The sequence below is a fragment of the Mus caroli genome, unplaced genomic scaffold, assembly GCF_978045245.1.
Source record: "Mus caroli unplaced genomic scaffold, Mus_caroli_1 scaffold_2, whole genome shotgun sequence".
Taxonomy (NCBI): Eukaryota; Metazoa; Chordata; class Mammalia; order Rodentia; family Muridae; genus Mus; species Mus caroli.
In genome coordinates, this window is record NW_028227257.1 from 60,929,304 (window position 1) to 60,952,822 (window position 23,519).

Sequence of the window (23,519 nt, forward strand, 5' to 3'; positions counted from 1 at the left end):
GGGGCTGAAATGATTCCCCTCTGCCTCAGCTTCCCAAGTCCTGGTTCTACAGTGAGGTGTCTGGCTCAAGTACCTGTCTTCTGGGATAGAGCTGGACGGAATGTAGAGAGCACTATATTTGGAAAGGTAACAGAGGGGATAAACAAGAGTCTTAGGCTTAACGTGGCAGTGCTCAAAAGGCTACAGCTGTCATCACATTATGAATAATATTTAAGACTGTGAGGCTAGATAAGTCTCTGCAGAAGTTCAGCATAATTAACTTTTATAAATGTATGCCTGTGCTGGAGAGATAGCTCAGCAGGTAAGAGCACTAGTTGCTCTTCAGAGGACCTGGGTTTGATTCCCAGCACCCACATAGCAGCTCACATCTGTCTGTAAGTCCAGTTCCAGGAGATCTGATGCTCTTTTCTGACTTAAGGTACCCAGCATGCATATGGTTCACAGATGTACATGCATGCAAAATATTCATACACATAATCTTTTTTTTGTTTTGTTTTGTTTTGTTTATTCGAGGCAGAGTTTCTTTGTACAGTCCTGGCTGTCCTGGAACTCACTTTGTAGACCAGGCTGGCCTCGAACTGAGAAATCCGCCTGCCTCTGCCTCCCAAGTGTGGGATTAAAGGCGTGCTCCACCACGCCCGGCTTAAAATAAATCTTTTAAACATTATTTTTAAAAGAAAATAATTTATTTATTTCTTGGCTTGCCTGTCTTTAGTTTGGTCTATGATAGGACCCTTTGGATTCTCTGAGCTACGTTGGACAAGGAATTGGCCGGGGGGGGGGGGGGGGGGGGGGGGGAAGGGACGGGACAGGGTTTCTCTGTATAGCCCTCACTGTCCTGGAACAACCAGGTCAACCTCGAACTCAGAAATCAGCCTGCCTCTGCCTCCCAAGTGCTGGGATTAAAGGCGTGTGCCAGCCACCACTGCCCAGCAGGAATTGTCTTTAACAACACATTAAATATACAAACAAGACAAAGTCTATCAGTAATGTTCATTGTATCTGCCACCACAAAGCAGCAAAATATCCACATAGGATTCCTTTTAGATAATTAAGTTGGTACTGAGTTTGAAGTTATTATAAGTAAGGAATGTTTAAAAAAATGTACCTACTTAATAAACTTTATTAATTTTTTTTAATAAAGTAAAAGAAAGGAGAGCAACATAAAGGTAGGGGGCCGTAGGACAGTATCTGAGAAACCAGTGCATCTTTGTTGGTTTGATGGAGGAAGTTGGATGAGTCAGGTAAAATAATGTATTTACACTTTGTGCTTCATTCAGGAAAGACTTGATGTCTTTATGATCAAGGAAGTGTTTGTAAGCATGTAGTTGGGAACTAATCTACTTGGTTAGTAAAAGCATGATTTTAACAGTGATGAATGACAGGTGATTTTTACCATGTTGTTCTTTGCATTTCTTCATAGAGTAAGGGTATCTGTGACTCTGTTTAGGGAGGGGTTGTTACAAGATTTATTTTTCTTCCTGTCTGACTTGTTTCAGATGCTTTCCTGTGGAAAGAGGAGGAACTTTTGTCTCTTAGTAGCAACATCTGCCCAAGGGAATTAGCGTTTAGCTCCCCCAAGGGACTGGAATAACATGTATTTTCTTGGAAGGAAAAAAAAAAAACCCTCTCCAACTTCCAGCTAATTAGTCTAACTTGTCCAGTTGTCCCTGTTTTCCATTTCATTCCCTCATCCCTTGTCCTATATAGTCCAATCCCTGAACACCAGAGCAGCTTCCTCCAGCCTCCCCATGTGCTGGCCTGGCTTGCTGTTTACAGCTACCTGAAGGTACTGTACATAGATTTCACCTTAGTCACCGCTGGACTGCACATTCTGCATGACGCACTTTCACATTCCTAGCTACATCAGCTCTGCTACTATAATTGTAACTTGTGTCTAAAATGTCTCACCAGAAACCTGAAATCTGGGTGTCATCTCTGTCTCTGTACCAGAGACTATGTTGAGTACCAGACCCTCACCAGGCACACCCACTGGCTCACATTATGGTGACCCCAATCTTGCTTTGTATTTCTGTCTTTTCACTCTTAATCTGTCTTTAACATATTGATTTATATATATATTTCAGTATTTTCCCTGTGATTCTCTCCTTCTAAGCAGTATCTGTTTTGTTGTGTTCTCTTCCCACATACATCTTTTTAAGTTATCTTTGTAAGCTTTAGTCTTCTGTTTATGAGCCTAGAGGAGCCAAAATTAAATCATGTTTTGGTTGTTACTCAGATCTCTAGGAACAATGCAGATGTTAAAGCAATCTTTGATTCATTGTGTAGGCATCTCTATGGTGAAGTTGGCACTTCAGGGTACTCTTTAAGCTGTGATTTCATCACGTGTGTCATTTTTACATATGTTAGATAATACTAATGTTGAAATAATTTATTTTGTGTATGGGTGTTTTGCCTGTGTCTGTGCACTACTGGCATGCCTGGGATCAGAAAAGGCCAGAAGAACTAGAGTTACAGGCGGTTTTGAGCTGTGGTTTGCTATGGGCTCTGTGAATTGAACCAGGACCTCTGGAGGAGCAAGAACATCTTGTACATATTAGCCATCTCTCCAGCTCTGTACATGTCTCCTTTTTCCTAAGTTTGTATTTCCCTACTTTACTCTTCCTGACAATTTTAAACAACATGTTTTCTAGATAGGCATAGTAGAGACGTGAGGTAAGGGATCATTTAAATTCAAAGCTAGCCTTGTCTATAGTGCAAATTCCAGGCCTAGCTGGCTGTATAGGAAGACTTTGTCTCAAAGAAATAAAGGGACTGAGGATTTAGCTCACTGGTAGTATATTCTCCTAGCTACCAGCATATAACAAAGTTTGATCCCATGATAGATAGATAGATATTCTGAAATCTTTAGGTTCAATTTAAAATTCCAATGTCTTCTGGTAAAGTTTTTTGTATTTTGGCAGACATTGTATATTTCCACATCAGATCTGTAGACTTAATTATTTTGGCCAACACTTCCCCCCCCCCCCCCACACACACACACACATACACATCTCTGGCATTTAACCTATACCACAATTGAACAATCACACCTCAAGTAAGACCATGCAAGACAAGACCGGTGTGGTGATATATGTCTTTAAGCCCAGTTCTTGGAAGGCAGAGACAGGAGGATCACAACACTATTCAGTGAATTCAAGGTTAACCTGGACTACATAGAAAAATAACAGGAAAGAGCAAAACAAAAAGTATGTAATACAAAAGATCTCGTGGGGTATTTAAATCAAAGACTTAAAAGCATAGTAGTACACGCCTAGAATCCAAGCACTCAAGAGGAAGATACATAATGATCTTTAAGCTCAGGTTAGCCTGGCCCATATAGTGATATCCTGTTTCAAAAAATAAAAACAAAAGCAAGGAACTGGAAAGATGGCTCAGTGGTTAAGAGGGTGCACTGCTCTTCCAGAGGACCCAGTTTTGATTAACAGCACCTACATGGGTGCCCACAGACATACATGCAATTATCTTATTTATTTATTTATTTATTTATTTTTGGTTTTTCAAGACAGGGTTTCTCTGTGTAGTCCTGGCCGTCCTGGAACTCACTTTGTAGACCAGGCTGGCCTCGAACTCAGAAATCCACCTGCCTCTGCCTCCCGAGTGTTGGGATTAAAGGCGTGTGCCACCATTGCCCAGCTGCAGTTCTTCCTTTAAATATTGAGGGTCCAGATTGTGCACAGAATAACAGAATTGCTCCAAATTTAAATAAGTACACAAATAAACTGCCTATGAATATTTAATGCTTGGGAAGTAGAGGCTAAAGAAAGGATTAGTATTCAAGGTCATTCTTAGCTCCATATGAAGCTCAAGGCAAGCCTGGCTCCATGAGATCCCAACTCACCAAAGAACCAGTATTTGTCACCAGGAAAGGCAACATAGAAAAGGCTTCAGAGATGAGTTCCTCCTTAAAATAGCACACAGGAGGCCTTGTGGATGCTATTGTCTGGTATGCTGCCTAGTAATCATCTGCTCTCAGCCATGCTCAGTCCCACCATGTTCTTCAGCATCTCCATCAGCAGTGAGCCTTGGAGTGCAATCTCTTTAAGTTAGAGCTGATAACTGACTCCCTATAGAAATTTGAATTGAAATTGATACTGGATGAAGTAACAGTTTGACAAAAGAAAACTTTATTGCTGAGCTCCAGAGAGGATTCAATTATAAGGATTCCCACTTTCACAGAATTATTCCAGAAACCATGTGGGGGGGGTGAGGGTGGGGGTATGTGTGGGGTGACTTCATTCTACATAGTGGCACTGCCAGCAAGTACATATGAGGAGGGAGTTTGACAGTGAGGTGGTCTTGACAAATATTGGTCCAAACACAAACGTTGCCCTTTTTTTCACATGCTCTGCTAAGCTTGAATCATTAGATAGTAAGCCAATGGTCCTTAGGAAAGACAAAAATGAGCATAAAGCTAAGGGCCAGGCTGGCCATAGTGATGCACACCATTCATTAATCCCAGCACTCAGGAGGCAGAGGCCAGTGGATCTCTGTGTTCAAGCCCAGCCTGCTATATAGTGAGTTCCAAGACAGCCAGGACTACATAATAAACCTTGACTCAAAAAGATGTAGGGTCACCTGATTGATGGTAGCTCGTTATGGTGTTGGTTGATTATTGTACAGCAGACTAGCAATAGCTTTAGGAGGACCCTTTTAACATTACATTCTAGAATTCATAGAGCATACAGTGATGTTGATGAGAACTGGGCAGTGCAAAGAAAGCTATATGTATTTCTTTGCAAGGAATCCTGGTGTTAATGTTTTCCCATCCTCCACTTCCAGTCTTCCATTTAGACTGCAATCTCAGGGTTTCTTTTTTTTGCTATGATGAAACACCATGACCAAAAAGAAATTTTGGGAGAAAAGTGTTTATTCAGCTTACACTTCCATATTGAGGGAAGTAAAGACAGGAACCTGAAGGCAAGAGCTGATGCAGAGGTCATGAAGGGTGCTGCTTACTGGCTTGCTTTTACTTGATTTACTCCATCTGCTTTTGTACAGAACCCAGGACTATCAGCCCAGGGATAGCACCACCCAAAATGGGATGGGCCCTCCCCCATTGAGAAAATGCCATAGAGCTGATTTGGGGGCATTTCCTCAACTGAGGCTTCTTTATATTCGATGACTCTAGCTTTTGTCATGTTGACATACAAGACAAGCTAATACACTTATGTTGGGAAAAGGTTCAAATGGGAAAGGTTCTTAATTCAGCTCCAAAGAGATTCCAAATGCTGAGGGTCCCTGCCACCAGCTGGCTTTGATTGGTAATGAAGAATTACCATACAGCCAGTGGCTCGGCAGGAAAACAGAAGCAGGACTTTTGGATTGCACTGGTAAGGGACTGTGGGGAAGAGAGAGGAGAATTGACTGAGGAGCAGAGATATCAGAGTCAACCTGTAAGAATCTGTAAAGTGGCCCTAAGGGCCACTCCCCCCAGTTGGGTCTAAGGTAGCAGAAATGAAATAAAGATTTTTAAAGGATGTTATTAACTCAGGAATACTGTAGGGGAATGTGTGCTAGAAGGGAGGGAGGGGTTAGAAGTGCCCAGCCATTGAGCAAGTAAGGCGTATCAAAATTAGCTGGTATCTGTCTGTCTGTCTATCTATCTGTCTGTCTTTATCATTTGTGAATCCAGAGCTCTTAGGCAGGTTCAGTGTGCGCAACCAGCTGAGGGGGAACCAAACCAGATTAACTATTTACTGCTACACACTTAGAGAAATTCTTCTATGCCTTAATCTCTTCATCTATAAAGTAAGAGGGTGTTTTTTGTTGTTGTTGTTGTTTTGTTTTGTTTCTAGTTCAGAGAATCAAGCCAAGGTCTATGTTCTACTAAACACCTGCTGTGTGTGCTCTGCCATTAGGCTGTGCACCCAGTGCTAAAATAGAGGTCTCATTAGTATACAGGACATAGAGGTACTATGGGAAGAGTCACTGACTTAGAATGGTGGTTGCACTTACAGGCTACTATTAATGATATGTTAGCTAACTAATACTAGATGTAGCTATTAAAGTTGGTTCTGTTAATTTAAGAGATTGTTGCTGTTTTGTCCAACCTGGTCTTGACAGTGATCTTTTCGTGTGAGCTTCCTAAGTGTCAGTGACTTTAGGCACATACAAGCACTCCTGTCTAATTGTAACCACCAACCCCTCCCCCCTTAAATTTATTTTATTTTTAATTGTGTATGTGCACATGCCGTGAAAGCTGGATATGTCAGATTCCCTAGAACTGGAGGTACAGAAGATTATCAGCCTCCTGTCCTAGGTACTCGAAATAAAACCCAGGCCCTCACCGTGTTAACCACCTGTCTAGTTCATAGCTTGATCTTTTCAGTGAGAACTGGAAAGACCGGGGGCATGCCTAGTTTTCCAGAGCAACACACATAATGTAGCTTGGTCTTTTAAGGAGTTTCTTTTTCATCATTACACCATAGAAAGAAATTGGACATGACTAACACTAGTTTTGTAGACAGATGAGTGGCTATACTGCTCTCAGAATTTCTGTCCTGCACTCAGAACATCCATTTTTGTTGTATCCTTTTCTTGTCTATGCAGGTGATTTTCTACGACAGTGACTGGAACCCCACTGTAGACCAGCAGGCCATGGATAGGGCCCACCGCTTGGGGCAGACAAAACAGGTCACTGTGTACCGGCTTATCTGTAAAGGCACAATTGAGGAGCGTATTCTGCAGAGAGCCAAGGAAAAGAGTGAGGTGAGCACTGGGAAGGAAGGGTGATCATGCTGGAGGGACAGAAAGCAGTCAGTACTGTACTGAAATTATTTAAGACTTGTATTTCATTAGGCAGATAAACTAGTGTTCTTGGTAAGCATTGGAGCCTGTACCTTAGTCTTACTAGCTCCTGTGCACACTGACACCGGGAAGGGTGACATTTCAGAGTTCACCTTGGTTTGTCCCAAAAAAATCTCAAATTGTCCTTTCTTTGGGACAAATAATGTGGGGGAGCCAGGTCAGTGAACAAGAACTAGTGAGCCAAAGCCTCCCTTTGTAGCTGATTCACAGGGCTGCTGCTGCTGCTGTATGGGAAAGAACACATGCAGATGACATTTTAATCCACTTTGTTTAGATTCAGCGCATGGTGATTTCTGGTGGGAACTTCAAACCAGATACCTTGAAACCCAAAGAGGTGGTTAGCCTTCTTCTAGATGACGAAGAACTGGAAAAGAAATGTATGTACTTTGGCAACCGAAGTTCTGCCCTCCCCAGATTTACAGAATGAGATAAGCATTGCGTATGCCAAGGCTAGAGTGAGTGTGTGTGTGTGCAGTGTGTATGAGAGAGAGAGAGAGAGAGAGAGAGAGAGAGAGAGAGAGAGAGAGAGAGAGAGAGAGAGAGTGTGTGTAGGAGATTGTGGTTACCTTCCACTATATGAGTTCCAGGTTCAAATTCAGGTTGTCAGGCTTGGTAGCAAATATCTTTACCTAGTGAGCCATCTCGCTGGCCCAGAAAAATATTTTACACGTAATTTCAACAGCAAGCTTCTATAACTATAAAGACCCTTTGCATAGAGTTGTATATTCTGAGAATATTGAGTTTCAGATTTACCCTGAGTTCCTGTGAGTACTTCCTCACCTCTACATCTAAACTAAGCTCTTTTCAAGAAGAGAAGACAAGGAAGCCACATAATTGAGTAGAATCCAGGTTTGAACCTAAAAGCTGTTGAGATACCAATAACTATTGTTCCTTATTTAGGAAAACGATATTTTGTCTTGTTTTGGCTTTTGGTTTTTTGTTTGTTTGGGTTTTACTTTGTTTTGTTTTTTTCTGAGACAGAATTTCTTTATGTATCCTTCCTTAGCTGTTCTGGAACTAGCTCTGTAGACCAGGCTGGCCTTGAACTTATGAAATCTGCCTAACTTTGCCTCTTGATCCCTGGGATTTAAAGCATATTCCCAGACCAATATTTTTCTTAAATAAAAATTTTTCTTAAACAAAAATTATACCTTGGGAACCACGAGAGGATCTCCCTAAATTTCAGAGGATAACAGTTATGACTCCTACATTTTCTTGATAGTGAGACTGCGGCAGGAAGAGAAACGGCAGCAGGAGGAAAGCAACCGAGTGAAAGACCGCAAGCGCAAGCGGGAGAAGTACGCAGAAAAGGTATCTCCAGACGGCTGGGGGGGGGCCAGGCCCTGGGATAAGTTTTAGAAGCACAAAAGGCCTTTGGGTGCCATACATGCAGGTCTGGGCGGGCGCCTACACACATATTTGTTTTACGTAGTAAACCACAGCTTGCATGTGCAGATCCAAGGATGGCTCGTGAAAGCTGGTTTTCTCCCGCTGTCAGGAAAGTTCTGGAGATTAAACTCAGGCCCTCCAGATTGGCAGGCAAGCACTTTTATCTGCTGGGCTATTTGAAACAGTTCTGTGCTAGTAAACATTTGATGAAGTAAAAACATCAAATGTAGAGCAGCTTTTCCTTCTCACGCATGCTCGTGTTGGTCCCAGTTGGACTGGACAATCAGTGATAACTGTGATAGCTAAGGGGCTAATGCTACTTCCATAATTAGCTTTTATAGAACTTAGTTTATGTGGTTTGCGTCAGGGTCTTTCTACTTATCCCTGCTGCCCTGGAACTCACTGGGTAGACCAGGCTGGCCTGGAACTCAAAATATCCTCCTGTCTCTGACTCAGGAGTGTCTGACTTCTTTCATAGACTCTTTTTAAAGGACCTGGGCAAGCATGATGAGAACCACCTTTAATCCCAGCAATTGGGAGACAGAATCAGGCAGATCTCTGGTTCGAGACCAGTCATGGCTACATAATGAGACTATCTCCAAAAAAGAAAACAGGCTGGGGTTGGATCCCTTTGGTCGTAGGCCTTTGATGGCTGGCAGCTTAGAGCTGGTCTGTTTGCGCCCCTCTCTGTGAAGAGGGGGTACTTTCTACTCACTTCTTTTATAGGGTTGGAAAATCCTAAAAATGAAACACAAAGTCCTCCTGGTTTGGGCTGCCATTTCTGCCCCTTCCCTGGCAGCCTCTATTTCCTCTTTCCTCACTCTGTTCTCATATTTAACCCATTACTTGCCACTGCTCAAAATAAAAATAACGTTAACATACAGAAACAATATCTAGGTCTTGGGGTATAGCTTAGTGTTAAAGGACTAGGGTATCATCCTTAAAAATGGATCAGTGAGGGAGGGAGGGAAGAAGGGAGGACAGAGAACCTGTCAAAGAATAAAAGGTGGCTTTCTCACACAGGCAGACACAGAAATCTGTAGTTCTTTTGTGTGAGTGATAGTGTGCACATGCCACAGTGGGTGTGGGAAGTCAGAGGACAACTGTAGAGCTGTTTCTCTCTTTTACCTTTCCATGGACTTGGGGTGGACTGGCATCATCCAGCTTAGGTGGCAGTCACCAGTTCCCATTGAGCCAACCGCATATGATTGTACACTCTTATCTTAACCCTGCAATAGATGTACACAATATGGCTCTGTCTGAAAAAGCCAGTGAGATGCCTCAGAAGGTAAAGGCACTTGATGCCTAGCCTGATGACCTGAGTGGGATCCCAAGAATTTATGTGGTGGAACGTAATTCCCACAAGCTGTCTTCTGACTTCCATGTGAGTGCAGTGCATGCACACCTACAGTCAGTCAGTCAATCATTGAGGGAGCCAGACTAGAAATGGGCTGTCAGGAAAGGGTATGCCTTCCTCCTCCTCTGTGAGTTTTCACTTCCTTCAAGAAGATTCAGGGCTTGAGAAGTGGCTCAGTGGTGGAGCACTTTCCCTAAGTGTGAGAGGCCTTTAGTTCAGTCCTCAGTACATACATAGCCTATACACACAGAAAATTAATTGAGCCTGCATAGTCATGCTGTCAGGAAGATGGAGAAAACTTGAGGTCAGCCTAAGCTATAGAGCAAGACCCTGTCTCAAGTCAGTTGTGGGGTGTGTGCTCATGGCTTAAGCAGGCCAATGAGGCCACAACAGGAGCCGTAACAAGTACCAGGTTAGTCAGAGCCATATAGCAAGATTCTGCCTATAATTGTTTTATTTGTTAATCTTGTTTTTCTCTTTGGGGAAAATACTCATGTTTTTATGTATTTTCTGACCTTTGTATTCCCAGAAGAAAAAGGAAGATGAGTTGGATGGGAAGAGGAGGAAAGAGGGTGTGAACCTCGTGATCCCGTTTGTTCCCTCTGCTGACAACTCCAACCTCTCCGCTGATGGGGATGATTCCTTCATCAGTGTCGACTCAGCCATGCCCAGCCCTTTCAGTGAGGTGAGCCTCCTCCTGCGTTCTACATCACAGCAGTGGGACTGCACTCTGACCTTGTGGCAGGGACACAGTGGGCAGTGTTCACTTCCAGCCTTGTGGGAAGGGTTACATAAGGACAGGCTGACTCTCAGAACGGAAGGCAGACGGGAGAGAGAAATGCTGCATGTCCCCAGAGCATGTTCTCACTTGAGCGTAAGGGCTGTAGCCATTGAAGTTATTAGTAATCTCAGCCCTTCTGCTTCCAGATCTCAATCAGCAGTGAACTGCACACTGGCTCCATTCCCCCTGATGAGAGCAGCAGTGACATGTTAGTCATCGTGGATGACCCAGCCTCCTCAGCACCTCAGTCGAGAGCCACCAACTCTCCTGCTTCCATAACAGGCTCTGTGTCAGACACTGTGAATGGTAAGTGATGCTACTCTTTCATACTGAGTCAGCCTGCTCCACTGCTCAATGGGAAGCATTCCTCTGGGGGTAAGTGAGCTCTGCTTCCTTTTAGGATACAGGATTTTATTGTTGTTGTTGTTGTTGTTGTTATTATATAATATTATTATTATTATTAACTTTCTTGCCCTGTTTTGGATGTTTTTGTTGTTGGTTGGTTGGTTGGTTGGTTGGTTGGTTGGTTGGTTGGTTTTTTAAGACAGGGTCTCTCACACAGTGCTGGCATTTGCTATGTAGACCAGGCTGTCCTTGAACTTAATAAGAGATCCACCTGCCTCTGATTTCCACATCCTGGGATTAAAGGCATATACTACCACATCTGGCACATTTTTATTTATTGTGTGTGTGTACACAACGTGGAGGTCAAAGGACAGAATACAAGAATTGGTTCTCTCCTTCCACCACTGTGGTCCCAGGGATTGAGTCAGCCTCTCAGGCTCACTGTCAGCAGCCTCTGCGTGCCTAACCATCTCGTAAACCCAGATACTGGGGCCTTATTCTCTTTTCCAAGAGTAGTATATACGAAAAGATTGACATTTTTTTAATAGTCTTTCTAAGCAAAGGGAATAAGTAATGTTTAGGAGAAGCAGAATAAGAACTTGGTGAAGTGTTTTTTTATTTTTTTCTACTTATTCTGTCTTTAGTATTTCACCTTTATTTTTGCTAGTTTTTTTTTTAACTTTTTACATATTGAATATATGTGTGTTTCTGTGTGTATGTGTGTATTCAAGTGTGTGATTGTGTGTAGGGACATGCATATGCATGTAGAAGCCAAAGGCTGACAGTGGGTGTCTTTCTTGATTGGTATGTGTGAACGTTTGGGGGGGTGTATATTTGTATGGAGGCCAGAGGATCACATCAGGTGTCTACTTCTGTCACTGTCCAGTTCTTTTGCTGTTAGGTCACTGACCCTGGCGCTCACTGTTTGAGCTAAACTGGCTGGCCAGCGAGCCCCAGGGACCCACCTGTGTCTGCCTCCCCATCCCTGTGTGTGTGCTGCCTGCTCTCATAGCCTGGAGACCAGGCTCAGGGCTCATGCTCCCATGGCAGGCACTTTCTCCAGTAGAGTCGGCTCCCCAAACCCTGAATTTTGCTAGTTTTTAACTAAAGTTGGCTTTGGGGACATTTCTTTTTTGTTGTTTTATGAGGCCCAGTGTTACTACTTCTGCTTTTTGATGAACCTTAATTTCAAAGCCTGAAAATAGGACTGACCATAGTGCTATGAAGGGGGAGGATAGGTAGAAACATCCTTGAGGGCTGGTGAGATGGCTCGGTGGGTAAGAGCACCCGACTGCTCTCCCGAAGGTCCCAAGTTCAAATCCCAGCAACCACATGGTGGCTCACAACCATCCATAGCGAGATCTGACTCCCTCTTCTGGAATGTCTGAAGACAGCTACAGTGTACTTACATATAATAAATAAATAAATCTTAAGGGAAAAACAAAAAACCGAACAAAGAAACATCCTTGAAACAGCCTTGGCTACATAATGAGACCCTGTCTCAAAATTTAAATTTAAAACAAAAAACAAAAAGCAACCTAGCCATAAGATTAGAAGTGGTTCGGTGGCAGAGTGCTTGTCTAGCGTGCACTAATCCAAGGCCTGGGCTCAATGCCCAGAAGGTTGTTTTGTTTTGTTTTGTTTTGTTTTAAATAGAGATAGAAGTTGGTTGTTGAAGGCAGGAACACTTTAATTTTTGAAGGAAGTCTTGGAATTCATTTAGTGATGGGCTAGAATAAAAAGTAATAGCCATGGTGGAGCCACTCCTTAGAAGGGACAGCAGTTGGAAAATCATAGCTATGTTAAAAGACATCCCCAAATGTCCTCAGATCTCAGCGAGTCAGGCACCGTATCCTGTGTCTATGGTCCCAGAACTCAGAATATCAGTCTGAGATTGGAGAGTTACTTGAGATCGGGGGTTTTAGAAAGGCCAGCCTGAATAACATTAGGAAACCTTGTCTCAAACAAAAGAGGACCCCTTGAGAACCAGTATTCCCTATCAGGGGGATATTTGTTAGCATTTTCAGAGATTTATTTTTTTCCCCTCTTGGCTATTCGTTCCCACAGGAATTTCCATTCAGGAAGTGCCAGCTGCAGGACGTGGTCACTCAGCTCGAAGCCGAGGCCGCCCCAAGGGTTCAGGAAGCACAGCCAAAGGAGCAGGCAAAGGCCGAAGCCGCAAGTCCACTGCAGGCAGCGCTGCTGCGATGGCAGGAGCCAAAGCAGGGGCTGCAGCAGCTTCCGCAGCTGCTTATGCTGCATACGGGTACAATGTGTCTAAAGGTTGGTGCAGATTGTGGTCAAGGACTGTCTGAGAATCCATTTAACATAGAGTGTGCAGGATACTCCAAGCCAAAACCCGGAGACCATCTTAGGACCGAGCAGTTCTGACTCACCCTTGCACTCCTGATAAATAGCTGTAAAGTAGAAGTAGCTGTGACCAGAGTGAACTGAAGGAGGAGCTGCACTTGAAACATCCAGTTTTCCTGCCCCTCCCCTTTAATTCTCTGGTTGGTTATTGTTTGTTTGTTTGTTTGTTTGTTTGTTTTTCTGGGACATTTATTTTCCAGTAATCCAAACAAGGGTAGTTAACATTCATCCAGCTACCTGGACCATTGCCTCAGGCAGTGCACACCTAAGAGTGCATAGGGGTAGAGCTGGTAGAGCATGCATGCCCTTGAATGGAACAAGCCAGAAGAGAAGCACGTTGTGGAGTGGTTTATAAGCAGTATACAGATAATAGAAGGAAAGAGGCAAGCTTACTTGTGATTACAGGTCAAAAGCAGGGGAACCATGGACCTGCTATATAAGGACTGTAGGGTATCATTCAGAATGGAGAAGACTGGGATTGTGTGTGAGAAAGGATTCAGACAAATGCAGGAGTTGACACCCATCATGGCATATTGAGGTTCACTGAGCAGATCAACACGTTATGCTGAGAAGGAGCAATGAAAGTCGTGAATGAGAAGGGACTGTTGACAGTTGGAGAGAAGTAGCGACTGAGATGGAGATACAGAAAGGATGATTGGGGGGCTGGTGAGATGGCTCAGTGGGTAAGAGCACCCGACTGCTCTTCCGAACGTCCAGAGTTCAAATCCCAGCAACCACATGGTGGCTCACAACCATCCGCAACGAGATCTGGCGCCCTCTTCTGGAGTATCTGAAGACAGCTACAGTGAACTTGCATATAATAAATAAATCTTTAAAAAAAAAAAAAAAAAAAAAAAACAGAAAGGATGATTGAAGTGAGAATGCAGGCCATCCAAGTGCAGTAAGAAAACCCACACAGAGCTGCCTCCCCTCTATGCAGAGTCTGGCCTCAGGTAGGTAACAGCACACACGCAGAATCCCAGCGCCCAGGAGGCAGGTTCTAGACCAGCCAGAGTTACCCGGCTACAAACAAAAATCTCAGGTGGGCTTAGCAGAGCTCATAAGTTTTGGGAGGGGAGCTTGTTTGTTAATTCTTTTTCATTTTTTTCTCATGTGCATTGGTGTTTTTCCCTGCATTTATATCTGTGTTAGAGTGGAGGAGTGTCTGGAACTGGAGTTACAGATAGCCATGAGCTGCCATGTGGATGCTGGGAATTGAACCCCGGGTCTCCTGGAAAAGCAACCAGTGGCTCTCAGCCATCGAGTCATGTCTCCAATCCTTGTTTGTTAAGTTTTCGGGTAGAATTTAATGTATTATCTGAGGCTGGCCTTGTTCTCATGATGCAGACAGTGGTAACTGTTTACTGCTGGTGGCTAGTAGAATTGTTAGAGCAGGGAAGGCACACTTGTATAGGAAGCGCTAGTGGAATTGTTAGAGCAGGGGAGGCACACTTATAGGAAACGCTAGTGGAATTGTTAGAGCAGGGGAGGCACACTTAGAGGAAGCGCTTGGCCGTTTGTGAGTGCTTAGTACAAGTTGATTCCCTTCTCTTCTCCCATTGCAGGATCTCTGCTTTCATTATTGTCTCACTAAGGAAATAAGTAGAATAGCCTTCCCTGCTGTTTGTTAGCCCTTTGCTACCTCATTTGTGTCCTTGGAAAACAGTAATCACTGCAGTAATCAAAGCTGCTGTGCTGGGGCTCATCGGAGAATGAGACACTGTGACACAGCAGAGAAGCAGGAAGGGGTACAGCAGGCAAGGAGGTAGACTGGCCTAAGGCAACCAACAGGGACTGAGAGCTAGGAATGAAAAGTGACAAGGATTGGTCCAGAAGTGACCTGTAATCAATGGTATGTGAGCAGAGATGTCTGCCCAACCCAACAAGTAACACAGAAGAAACATATAAGCTGTGGTGGTGTACATCCCAGGACGTGGAAGGGGCAGGCAGGAGAATCAAGAGTTTCAGGTTTTCCTCTGCTACATAGTAAGTTTGGAAAAACCAGCTTGGACTCCTGAAAAAAAACAGAAAAGCAAACAGACAGAACAAACATACTAGACAGGGCTGGCAAAATGACTCAGCAGTTAAGCGCACTGACTATTCTTCTAGAGGTCTTGAGTTCAATTCCCAGCAACCACATGGTGTCTCACAACCATCTATAACAGGATCCAGTGCCCTCTTCTGGTGCGTCTAAAGAGAGCAATGGTGGTGTACTCATATGCATAACATAAATCAATAAATCTTTAGAAAAAAGAAGTAGGAACACTTGTCCCATTGTAGGTAAGGAAAAGTTCACTATTATCCAGATAACTATCACCAAAGATGAGAGGTTTGCCCAAGTCCTCGATGTGACAGAGCTTGGAAAACAGAGGTGGCCTTGGCCAGACTTGAAGAGTAGTGGCTTCTGTGAAATGAAGAAGGAAGCAGCAGCCAGGCCGTGGTGGCGCATGCCTTTAATCCCAGCACTCAGGAGGCAAGACACAGTCAGATCCTTGTGATTTCAGGACCAGCCTGGTCTAGAGTGAATTCCAGGATAGTCATCTCTATGAAAAGATGATACTATCTCAACAAACAAACAAAAAGCAACTGAATTCAGGTGTTTTCCAGAAAACAAGACAGCATTAGTGCCTAGTGAGCTACAGCTCTCATCGTGCAACCAGGCCTTCCATGCCAGACATGTGCCCTCTCCAGAGCCTGAAGAGTATGTCTTCCACTCTGGATGGGGTAATGTAGGTGGGACTTAGTGTTTGTTGTTATCTCTCAACAATGCAGACATCTTACCAAAAGGCAACTAAGAGGGAAAATAGGCAACATCAGAGATGTTGGCAAGGAGCAACAGACAGAGGGGTTCCCACCCCTTTCCTCTAGCCCAGACTTAGCCTAATACTTCAGACTCCAAGGTTGACAGCTGGTGCTGAGGGTCATTGTGGTTCTCTCCGTCCCTACAGGAATCTCCGCAAGCAGTCCTCTGCAGACATCCATTGTCCGACCTGCTGGCCTTGCAGACTTTGGACCTTCAAGCGCCTCTTCTCCCTTAAGTTCCCCTCTGAACAAAGGAAATAATATTCCTGGGACTCCTAAAAGCCTCCACATGACCAGCAGCCTAGCCTCAGACTCCTTGATCCGGAAACAGGGCAAAGGCACCAACCCCTCTGGAGGACGGTAACCATGGTAACCATCTCTGCCCTCTAGCTTCCTTCAACCAAACCAGGGGCTACAGTCCTGAGCCATAGGTGGTCTTTGGATGGCTTGCCTAGTGTGGCATCTTGCATCCTATTTGGAGAGTGGAAAGGACCAGTTGTAGCAGGAGAGGACAGGCAGGTGGTTGGTGTGAGCACTTTTATCACCTGTTTCCAAAGGAATATCCTGGGTTCGGCCCCACAGCATCCTAGATGTACTCTGCAGCCGTACTCTTAACCTCTTTCTGGGGATGGGCCTGACACAGAGCCCTTTTATAGATGCTCAGGCACACTGTCTCCATCCCCATCCCACTCTTCAGCTCTGACCATGTCCCTCATGAAGGCTCCATGGGTGCTGTGAAGAGCCTTCCGTAGTGGAGACTTGTCTAAAGGTTATGGTTTCCTGCGGGCTAGGGAGGAAGTGGTTCCCTGGCATCCATAGTCTGGGAGTGCTCCTGGGTCTCTCAACCCTGTTTGCCACAGTGTCATCACTGAAGAACAGAACGCAGTGAATGCCAGAGAAGATGGTGGCTGTAAGGATGAGAGAGGCTGGAGCAAGCAGAGCCACAGGCAGTTATCACAGCATTTCCTCCTGTCCAGCACAGTTCACACCAGGGAAGCTTTAGGTCCCACCAGCAACAGTAGCAGCAGCTCCCACTCAAGGGACTTCCCAGAAGCCAGTAAAGAGACCAGGAACCACCTCAATCAGCAGGACATCCTCACCACCCTCTTGCAGATGCCCCTTTGCCCATCCTGAATGCACAGCCTCCCCGGCTTTGCCCTTCAGCCCCTGCTTGGCTGTATGCACTGTCTGTATTGCACTGAGAAAGAAGGGACAGCAGGAGTGAGATGGGGAGGGAGCTGGCTCAGCACCACCCCTCCCAGCCCTGCCCCACTCGCCTGAGCTTGCTGCCCTCTGAGAGGGGAAAAGGGCGGCTGGGAGGGCTTTCCACCTGATGTCCCTGGTGGAACAGGTGCTTCTGGGCGGGCCAGCCTCTAATTTGCACACCTGAAATCGCGGAATTGAGTTTAGATAGATTGATTTTTTAAACACTTTTTTTTTTTTTGGAGTAGGCGTAGGGGAATCATTTAATTTAAATCATAAAGATTCCCCTACCCAAACCCTGACTCCTGTGTACAGATGCTCTTTAGAGGGAATCAGAAAAATGCCAAGCCTTTTTTTCTCTTTGAATGTGCTGTCTATTTTTATAACTGAACTTGTACATATGTATAAAGAGAGACACATCTTTCTTTTACTAACTGGATAAAAAAAAATCTTAAATAAAATGGAGTGAGATAATTTTATGTAAATCAAAGTGTCTGTGGTCTTTGCAGCTGCCTTTGTACTTTGCAGTACAAAGTTGTGCCCTTGGAGATTTGACAGCGTCAAAACAATGCAGAGCCCTAATTTCTGTGACCAAAGAGGACCATAGTGGGACAAGGAGTGTGCAGTGGGTGTGTGCTCAGGGGGACAAGGAGTGAGCTGGGGAGGGGGTGCTCAGGTGCAGTGTTAATTGAACTTGTGGATTTGTCTCCACCTTGCAAAAGAAGATTGACCGAGTCCCTGCCATGCAGTATGGGCCCTGGGGATGAGGGTTCCTTATGGTTCGTTCCCAGTAGGACTGGCCTGGAGCAGGCAAAGTTAGATAGTGGTAATCTGAACACTTGTAAGAAACATGAAAGGAAATTGTGAGTGCGTTCCTAAGGATTCCAGAAGTTCTTAGTTTTGACAGCTGACTGGTCAGTTGAGGAAAGGTACCAGCCTAGACTGGCAGTCACTGTTCTGTGATTGAACTCACGTGTTCTTACATCATCTTTGAGAACTCCCTAGCCTGGCTTCACCCGTACACTTTGATGGAGACAGACTGGCTGCTGGACAGCTGCTGTTGTGTTGCTAAAGACAGACTTTCATCTTCCCGTAGTACTGTTGGTCCTGCTTTTCTTGCGGGTAAACATGACCAGGGCCTCACACAGAGCACACTGGCACAAGGTTCCCAATTAACTATTCCCTGCACCGTCCCTGCTGTAGCTTTTATAACCTAGTGAGTCAGCTGGTCCATTAGACTGAGGGCCATCTAGTTTCCATCCCAATAAAGTCACCAGTGAATTCCTCTTAGTCTTAGATCCACAGTGGCTGCCTCTCTGTGGACCTGACAGCCGAGATCCTGAGTAGCTTCACCCACGTGTTGATGTGAGTTCTGTCTGGATCAGTCTGGGTCCTGTTCAGTGTTTAGGCTGTCTCACAGTTTCAGTTCTCTCACCTGCCTCCTTTCCCAGGTTAAGAGTATTGGGATCTTCCAGTAAAAAGCTCTGAACATAAGTGTCTCCTACCCCATCTCCCCACTTTCAAAATAGGTCTTCTTTTCTATGTAAAAGCCCAGGCCAGGCAGTGGTGGTGCACGCCTATCTCAGAAAAAAAGAAGAAAAAAAAAAAAAAAGCCCAGTTTTGGGGAGTTTGTTTTTGTTTCCGTTTTCCTTAAAAAACAAAACAAGCTGGGAGTGGTAGCACACACCTTTAATCCCAGCATTTGGGAGGCAGAGGCAGGCAGATTTCTGAGTTCAAAGCCAGCCTGGTCTACAAAGTGAGTTCCAGGACAGCCAGGGTTATATACAGAGAAACCCTATCTTGGAAAAACAAACAAACAAGCAAAAACAAGATGCATGCTTTTAATCCCATCACTCAGGAGGCAGAGTAGATTGATCTCTTGAGTTTGAGGCCAGCCTGGACTACAGAGTGAGCTCCAAGACAAACAGGACTACATAGAAAGACCCTGTCTTGAAAAACTTAAATAAACAAAACATGGCTGGGGGGAATTCCAGGTAGGCTAAAAGGTCATTTCTCAGCAAGCCTCAGCCCAATCCAGGATAAAGGCATGAGCTGAATCTGTAAAGCAGGCCTGTTGGTCAGTGCCATCTTCCTACAGGCGTCAGCCATGGGGGCCACATAAATGGATTTTAAGGTCATGGGTCTGAATATTGAACCTGGAAGACCAGGTCTGTGCTGCACTTGCTTTGACAGGCTCTGCCTAGGGCTTTATTGAAACTTCCCGGATAGACTTGTGCCCAGGATGATGGGCTGGGCACAGTATGTGGGCCATGCAGACTGAGCAATTAACTGGGTGTGTCTTGCACACAAGCCTTGGTGTTTGCAGGTCTGTGTCCATCCACAGATCCTCGCTGGTGGCTTTCCCATGAAATATTTGCACCAGGCCATCTCAGTTCCTTAAATGTATAATTGGAAACTTACTAGATTCTTTGGATCTAGAGAGTTTTACAGCTGTTCACACTGGCCGTGTACATCTACTCTGCTTTTACTGCCAAGGAAGGATTTTGCAGGAAGAGTTTAGCCATTGAGTGGAAAAATCAACTGAAACCTGAATCATGCCTTCAGGAGATCTTAGTTATACTACCAGTCTTGTTGTTGTTGTTGTTGTTTTGGTTTTCACTTTTGTTTTTGGTTTTGTTTTGTTTTTTTAAACAAGGCTTGGGGACCTCGAGTTTACCTGAAATGTACTATATAGAGTAGACTGGTCTTGAACTCCTGACTTTCCTGCCTCAAGCTTCCACCATGCCAGCCTACCTTGAAATCTTAAGGAAATCGGTATAAATCTATACTTCCAACAAGACCCCAAATGTTGGCATGGGTCACCACATCTGGCTTTGTTGTTTTGTCTTTTACTTTAAACTGTTTCCTCCATTACAGTCCAGTGTGGATTCTGCGGACACCATGTGTTGTTGAGTATCTGACGCAACCTGTCTGATTATTCTCATTCACAAGATCACCCTGTATTCTTGGCATGATGAAGCTGTTACTGTGACCATCAAACTCCTTCAGGGTCAGCATCCTGAGCTGATTCCTGGTTCTTCCTCATGGCCAGGGAGAAATCTGGCTTCTTGCCCGTGCTTCTCTGAGACAGTTCCCGGGTGATGCAACCCTACAGTCCAAGTAGCAGCGTGCTTATTGCTGGCTTCCCACTTAAGCTGTGTTCATGATGCATTTCACATCGGTGAGAGGGAGAGCGCAGGTAAAGCAAGCAGGGCCTCTGGCTGTGCCCAGGTTTCAGCTATGAGGAAACAATAGATTCTAAGGAAAGTGTCTGCCTGGGAAAGACCTTGAGAGATTGAACTTGTACCTGTTTCAGACCTTGTGGGAATGACTGGCCCAACCATTGCCACAAAGGCTGTATCAGACAAACAGCCCCAGAACCAGCTTTAGACACAGCAAGCTAAGCCCAGAACCCAGTGTCAGCAGAGGTGAATGGAAAAGGGAGGCTTGGTAGAGGCCCTTCCTGTGTCTTGTTCATTTCTTCCTTGCTGGCTTTTCTTCAAAGCTGGCACCACCTACTTGCTTCCATTTCTCCTCCCTAGTGGCAAGCTGGATGTACTGCTTCTGGCTGCTAGGTATGGGAGGGTGTTAATGGTGATAGTTCGGTTTGGGTTGGGTTTTGTTTTGAGATAAGGTCATAGGGTCTTAAGTAGCCCAGGCTACCTCTAAACTCATGGTCCTCCTGCATAGAGATTATGAGCCTGTGCTGTAACAGTGCTAAGGGATTTCTTGCTTGTCAAAATGAAGACACCAGGCAAAACAATAGAGAATAAGTCTGGTTAACCTTAGAAAGGAAAACAGGGTATATTGCCGGGTTGCAGAGAGGAAGGCAAGCCAGAATGAAGAAGGATTTGAGACAGAAGGGCCAGTAATGTCTTCTTGTGCCCTCTCAGAGCACATGAGAAAGGGCTTCTTTATAGCCTGGGAAGTGTCTACCTCAGTGAAGACACCTGAGTCACCAAGACAGTGTGGGTATGTGGGGAAGGCCCAGCTTCCAGGTTTGTCCTGGAATCTGCCCTCAGGCTTGGCAGATTGGAAGGGACACAGTCTAAGAGTCCTTGCTAGACCACTTAGGAGCAGATTGGGAGGTGGTGGCATGGGGTCTGTGACAGGTAGAGGTAAGTCTCAGGTTAGCAGAGTTTGGGGTCCCACAAGGACTGTGTAGAGAAGGAGGCAGAATGGCAGGTAAGGAGGTGACTGAGAACCTGCCGGGAGGCTGGCGCTTTTCTAACCTTTTGTGGAGAGAAATGGGCTGAAATAAGACAAGGGCTCAAAAGCTAGAAGAGGCAGCAGACTCCAGATTGAACAGTCTGGAGAAGTTCAGTTGTGGGAAGCAAAGATGTCCAGGTAAATCTTGACAGGGTCTTGACAAGAAGGGTCAAGGGAAAAGGTAAGAAAGCATTTTGAGATCTAGGACTGAGAAATGCAGTTGGGAGAAGAGTGGGCTAAAAGGGTGTTAGGACCACCAGGTAAGTAGGAACAGCAGTTTGGTTCATCAGCCATAAATCTTGGACTAGGGTTTTGGACTGTTGCATCAGCAGTGCTGTAGGGAAAGTTAGCGGGTCTTTGCTAGTAGGTTGGTAGGTTCAAGTCCCTGAAGGCTGGAAGGAGGTGGTCAAGAGAATATTGGTCTAGGCATTCAAAAGTGATAGAGTCCTGTGGTTTAAACTGGATGGGAGTGTGGTAGAGTCAGGGAGAAGACATCTCACACATGACTGTGAACAATAGCAGAGAATTACATACATACAAGTAATGCCAGCTGGACTGAGTCGGTCACATATATTTATATGTATAACAATAACACAGAGAAGGTCATGATACACTGAGGAACAAGGAAAAGTACATGGGAGGGATGGAGGCAGAGAGGGGAAGGGAAGGATGATATAATTATGCTTTAATATTAAAAATATAAAGCAATGAACAAGGATTAACAAGAATATAAGAGCCTCCTGGGGAAAGACGAGTATAGAAGGGGGAAACTCACTTCCTTTGTGATTCCAAAAATAATACAAGCATGGAATTCTTCCACAGTGTCCCATCCCGAGGGTCAGGGACAACAGGGAATGACCAGGAAGGGATGGCAAAACATTGCTCAAACTGGCCGGGTCACACAGCAATGGGCAGCCTGATTAGGTTGGGTAGGTGTGCCTTCTGCCTATAACAGAGAGCTGGGTTGTCCCGCAAATCCTGGCAAAACTAAGACACTCACGTGTGGGTTAAAAGGACAGTTGGTCGGTGTCTAAGGGCACTGGCTGCTCTTCCAGCATCACACAGTGGCACACATCTGTCTGTAACTCCAGTTCCAGGTGGTCTGACTCCCTCTTCCAAAGGCACCAAGCCAGCATATACTTACCATTTTTTGAATAATAAAAAGAACTTTACCAGCTACTGTAGTGTCGCCCTGGGTTCCATGAGAAGAATGGCAGTGGGGGCTTCAACTCCTGGGCCTCCTCAGCAATCAGGGATTGTCAGTGCCAGCAAGTTCACCGAGCCTGGGTCCAGAGATCAGACCTGGAAGAACAGAAGCGTTGAGAAGGAGAACAGGTGTCTCTCTGAGTACAACCTGATTTTCAGTGTCAGCACACGGGAGGCAGCATTGAGGTGGTGGCCATGAGATGGAGGAGGCTCTTGCCCTGTGTCCCATTTAGCCACATTTAAAGCAGGACCTCCGTAGGCTAGACTTGAGTGTGGAGGACATCATGCCTTTATTTGAGTGATCTGCATGTTTGCCTCCTGTTTAGCCTGATCTCGTTGGGACTTATGTTTTAATGCCCTCCTTTCTGTTATTAAAGACTTCAGACCTGTTTTTATAAGGTCTCCTTAAGTGATATGAAACTGACCTTTGACCTTCAGGGCTTTCTTCCAGCCATCAGGACTGATACCTACACTCTTCCCAGTCCATGGTTAGTAGTCTATTTAATCATTGCTTCAGATAAGCAAGTGAAAATCAAGGCCAGAGTCTCAGCGGCCCCCTGAGGAATCTCTGATTTTTATTAGAATTGACCACAAAGGGCAGCTTTTCCCATTCCTGCCAGGAGGCAGGCAGTCACAACCCGTTGGTGAAGATCATCTGGATTGAGTTGGTAATTCCGATTGTGATTATGCACAGAACTGCCACAGCACAGACCGGGCAATGATCCTCATTCTTAGCATAACGAGTCTGAGCAGGAAGCGTTGGCACAGACATCCTGTCCTCAAGAGAAAAAGTGGAGGTCAGGGGTGAAGTAAATAAATACCACGCAAGGTCAGATCAACGGACTGAGTGAGTGAGATACTGAAATTCTCACTCATGGGAGTGGGGGTTCAATACAAAGGATTCCGAACATCTAGGGAATGTGGATAGGCATGGGATGGGTGCTTGAGGGTGGCAGCCGCTCAGAGAAGAAGACTGGAGTGGGGCTGGCTAAGAGGAGCAGTTGCAGGACCAGTGGACAGGTGAAG

At 45.1% G+C, this 23,519-nt stretch overlaps 1 protein-coding gene across 2 annotated transcripts in view; it reads left to right on the forward strand.

Annotated features, from left to right (window-relative positions):
* The window catches only part of Ino80 (INO80 complex ATPase subunit), a 103,323-nt gene extending 85,755 nt beyond the window's left edge, over positions 1–17,568 (forward strand). For both annotated transcript variants that reach the window (XM_085834557.1, XM_085834558.1), the window contains exons 30-36: positions 6,574–6,732; positions 7,106–7,208; positions 8,054–8,142; positions 10,107–10,262; positions 10,505–10,664; positions 12,771–12,986; positions 16,022–17,568. In XM_085834557.1, coding sequence (XP_085690683.1) covers positions 6,574–6,732; positions 7,106–7,208; positions 8,054–8,142; positions 10,107–10,262; positions 10,505–10,664; positions 12,771–12,986; positions 16,022–16,239 — 1,101 coding nt within the window. In that variant the 3' untranslated portion in view covers positions 16,240–17,568. The remainder of the gene's footprint in view (positions 1–6,573; positions 6,733–7,105; positions 7,209–8,053; positions 8,143–10,106; positions 10,263–10,504; positions 10,665–12,770; positions 12,987–16,021) is intronic.
* The last annotated feature ends 5,951 nt before the right edge of the window (positions 17,569–23,519 follow it).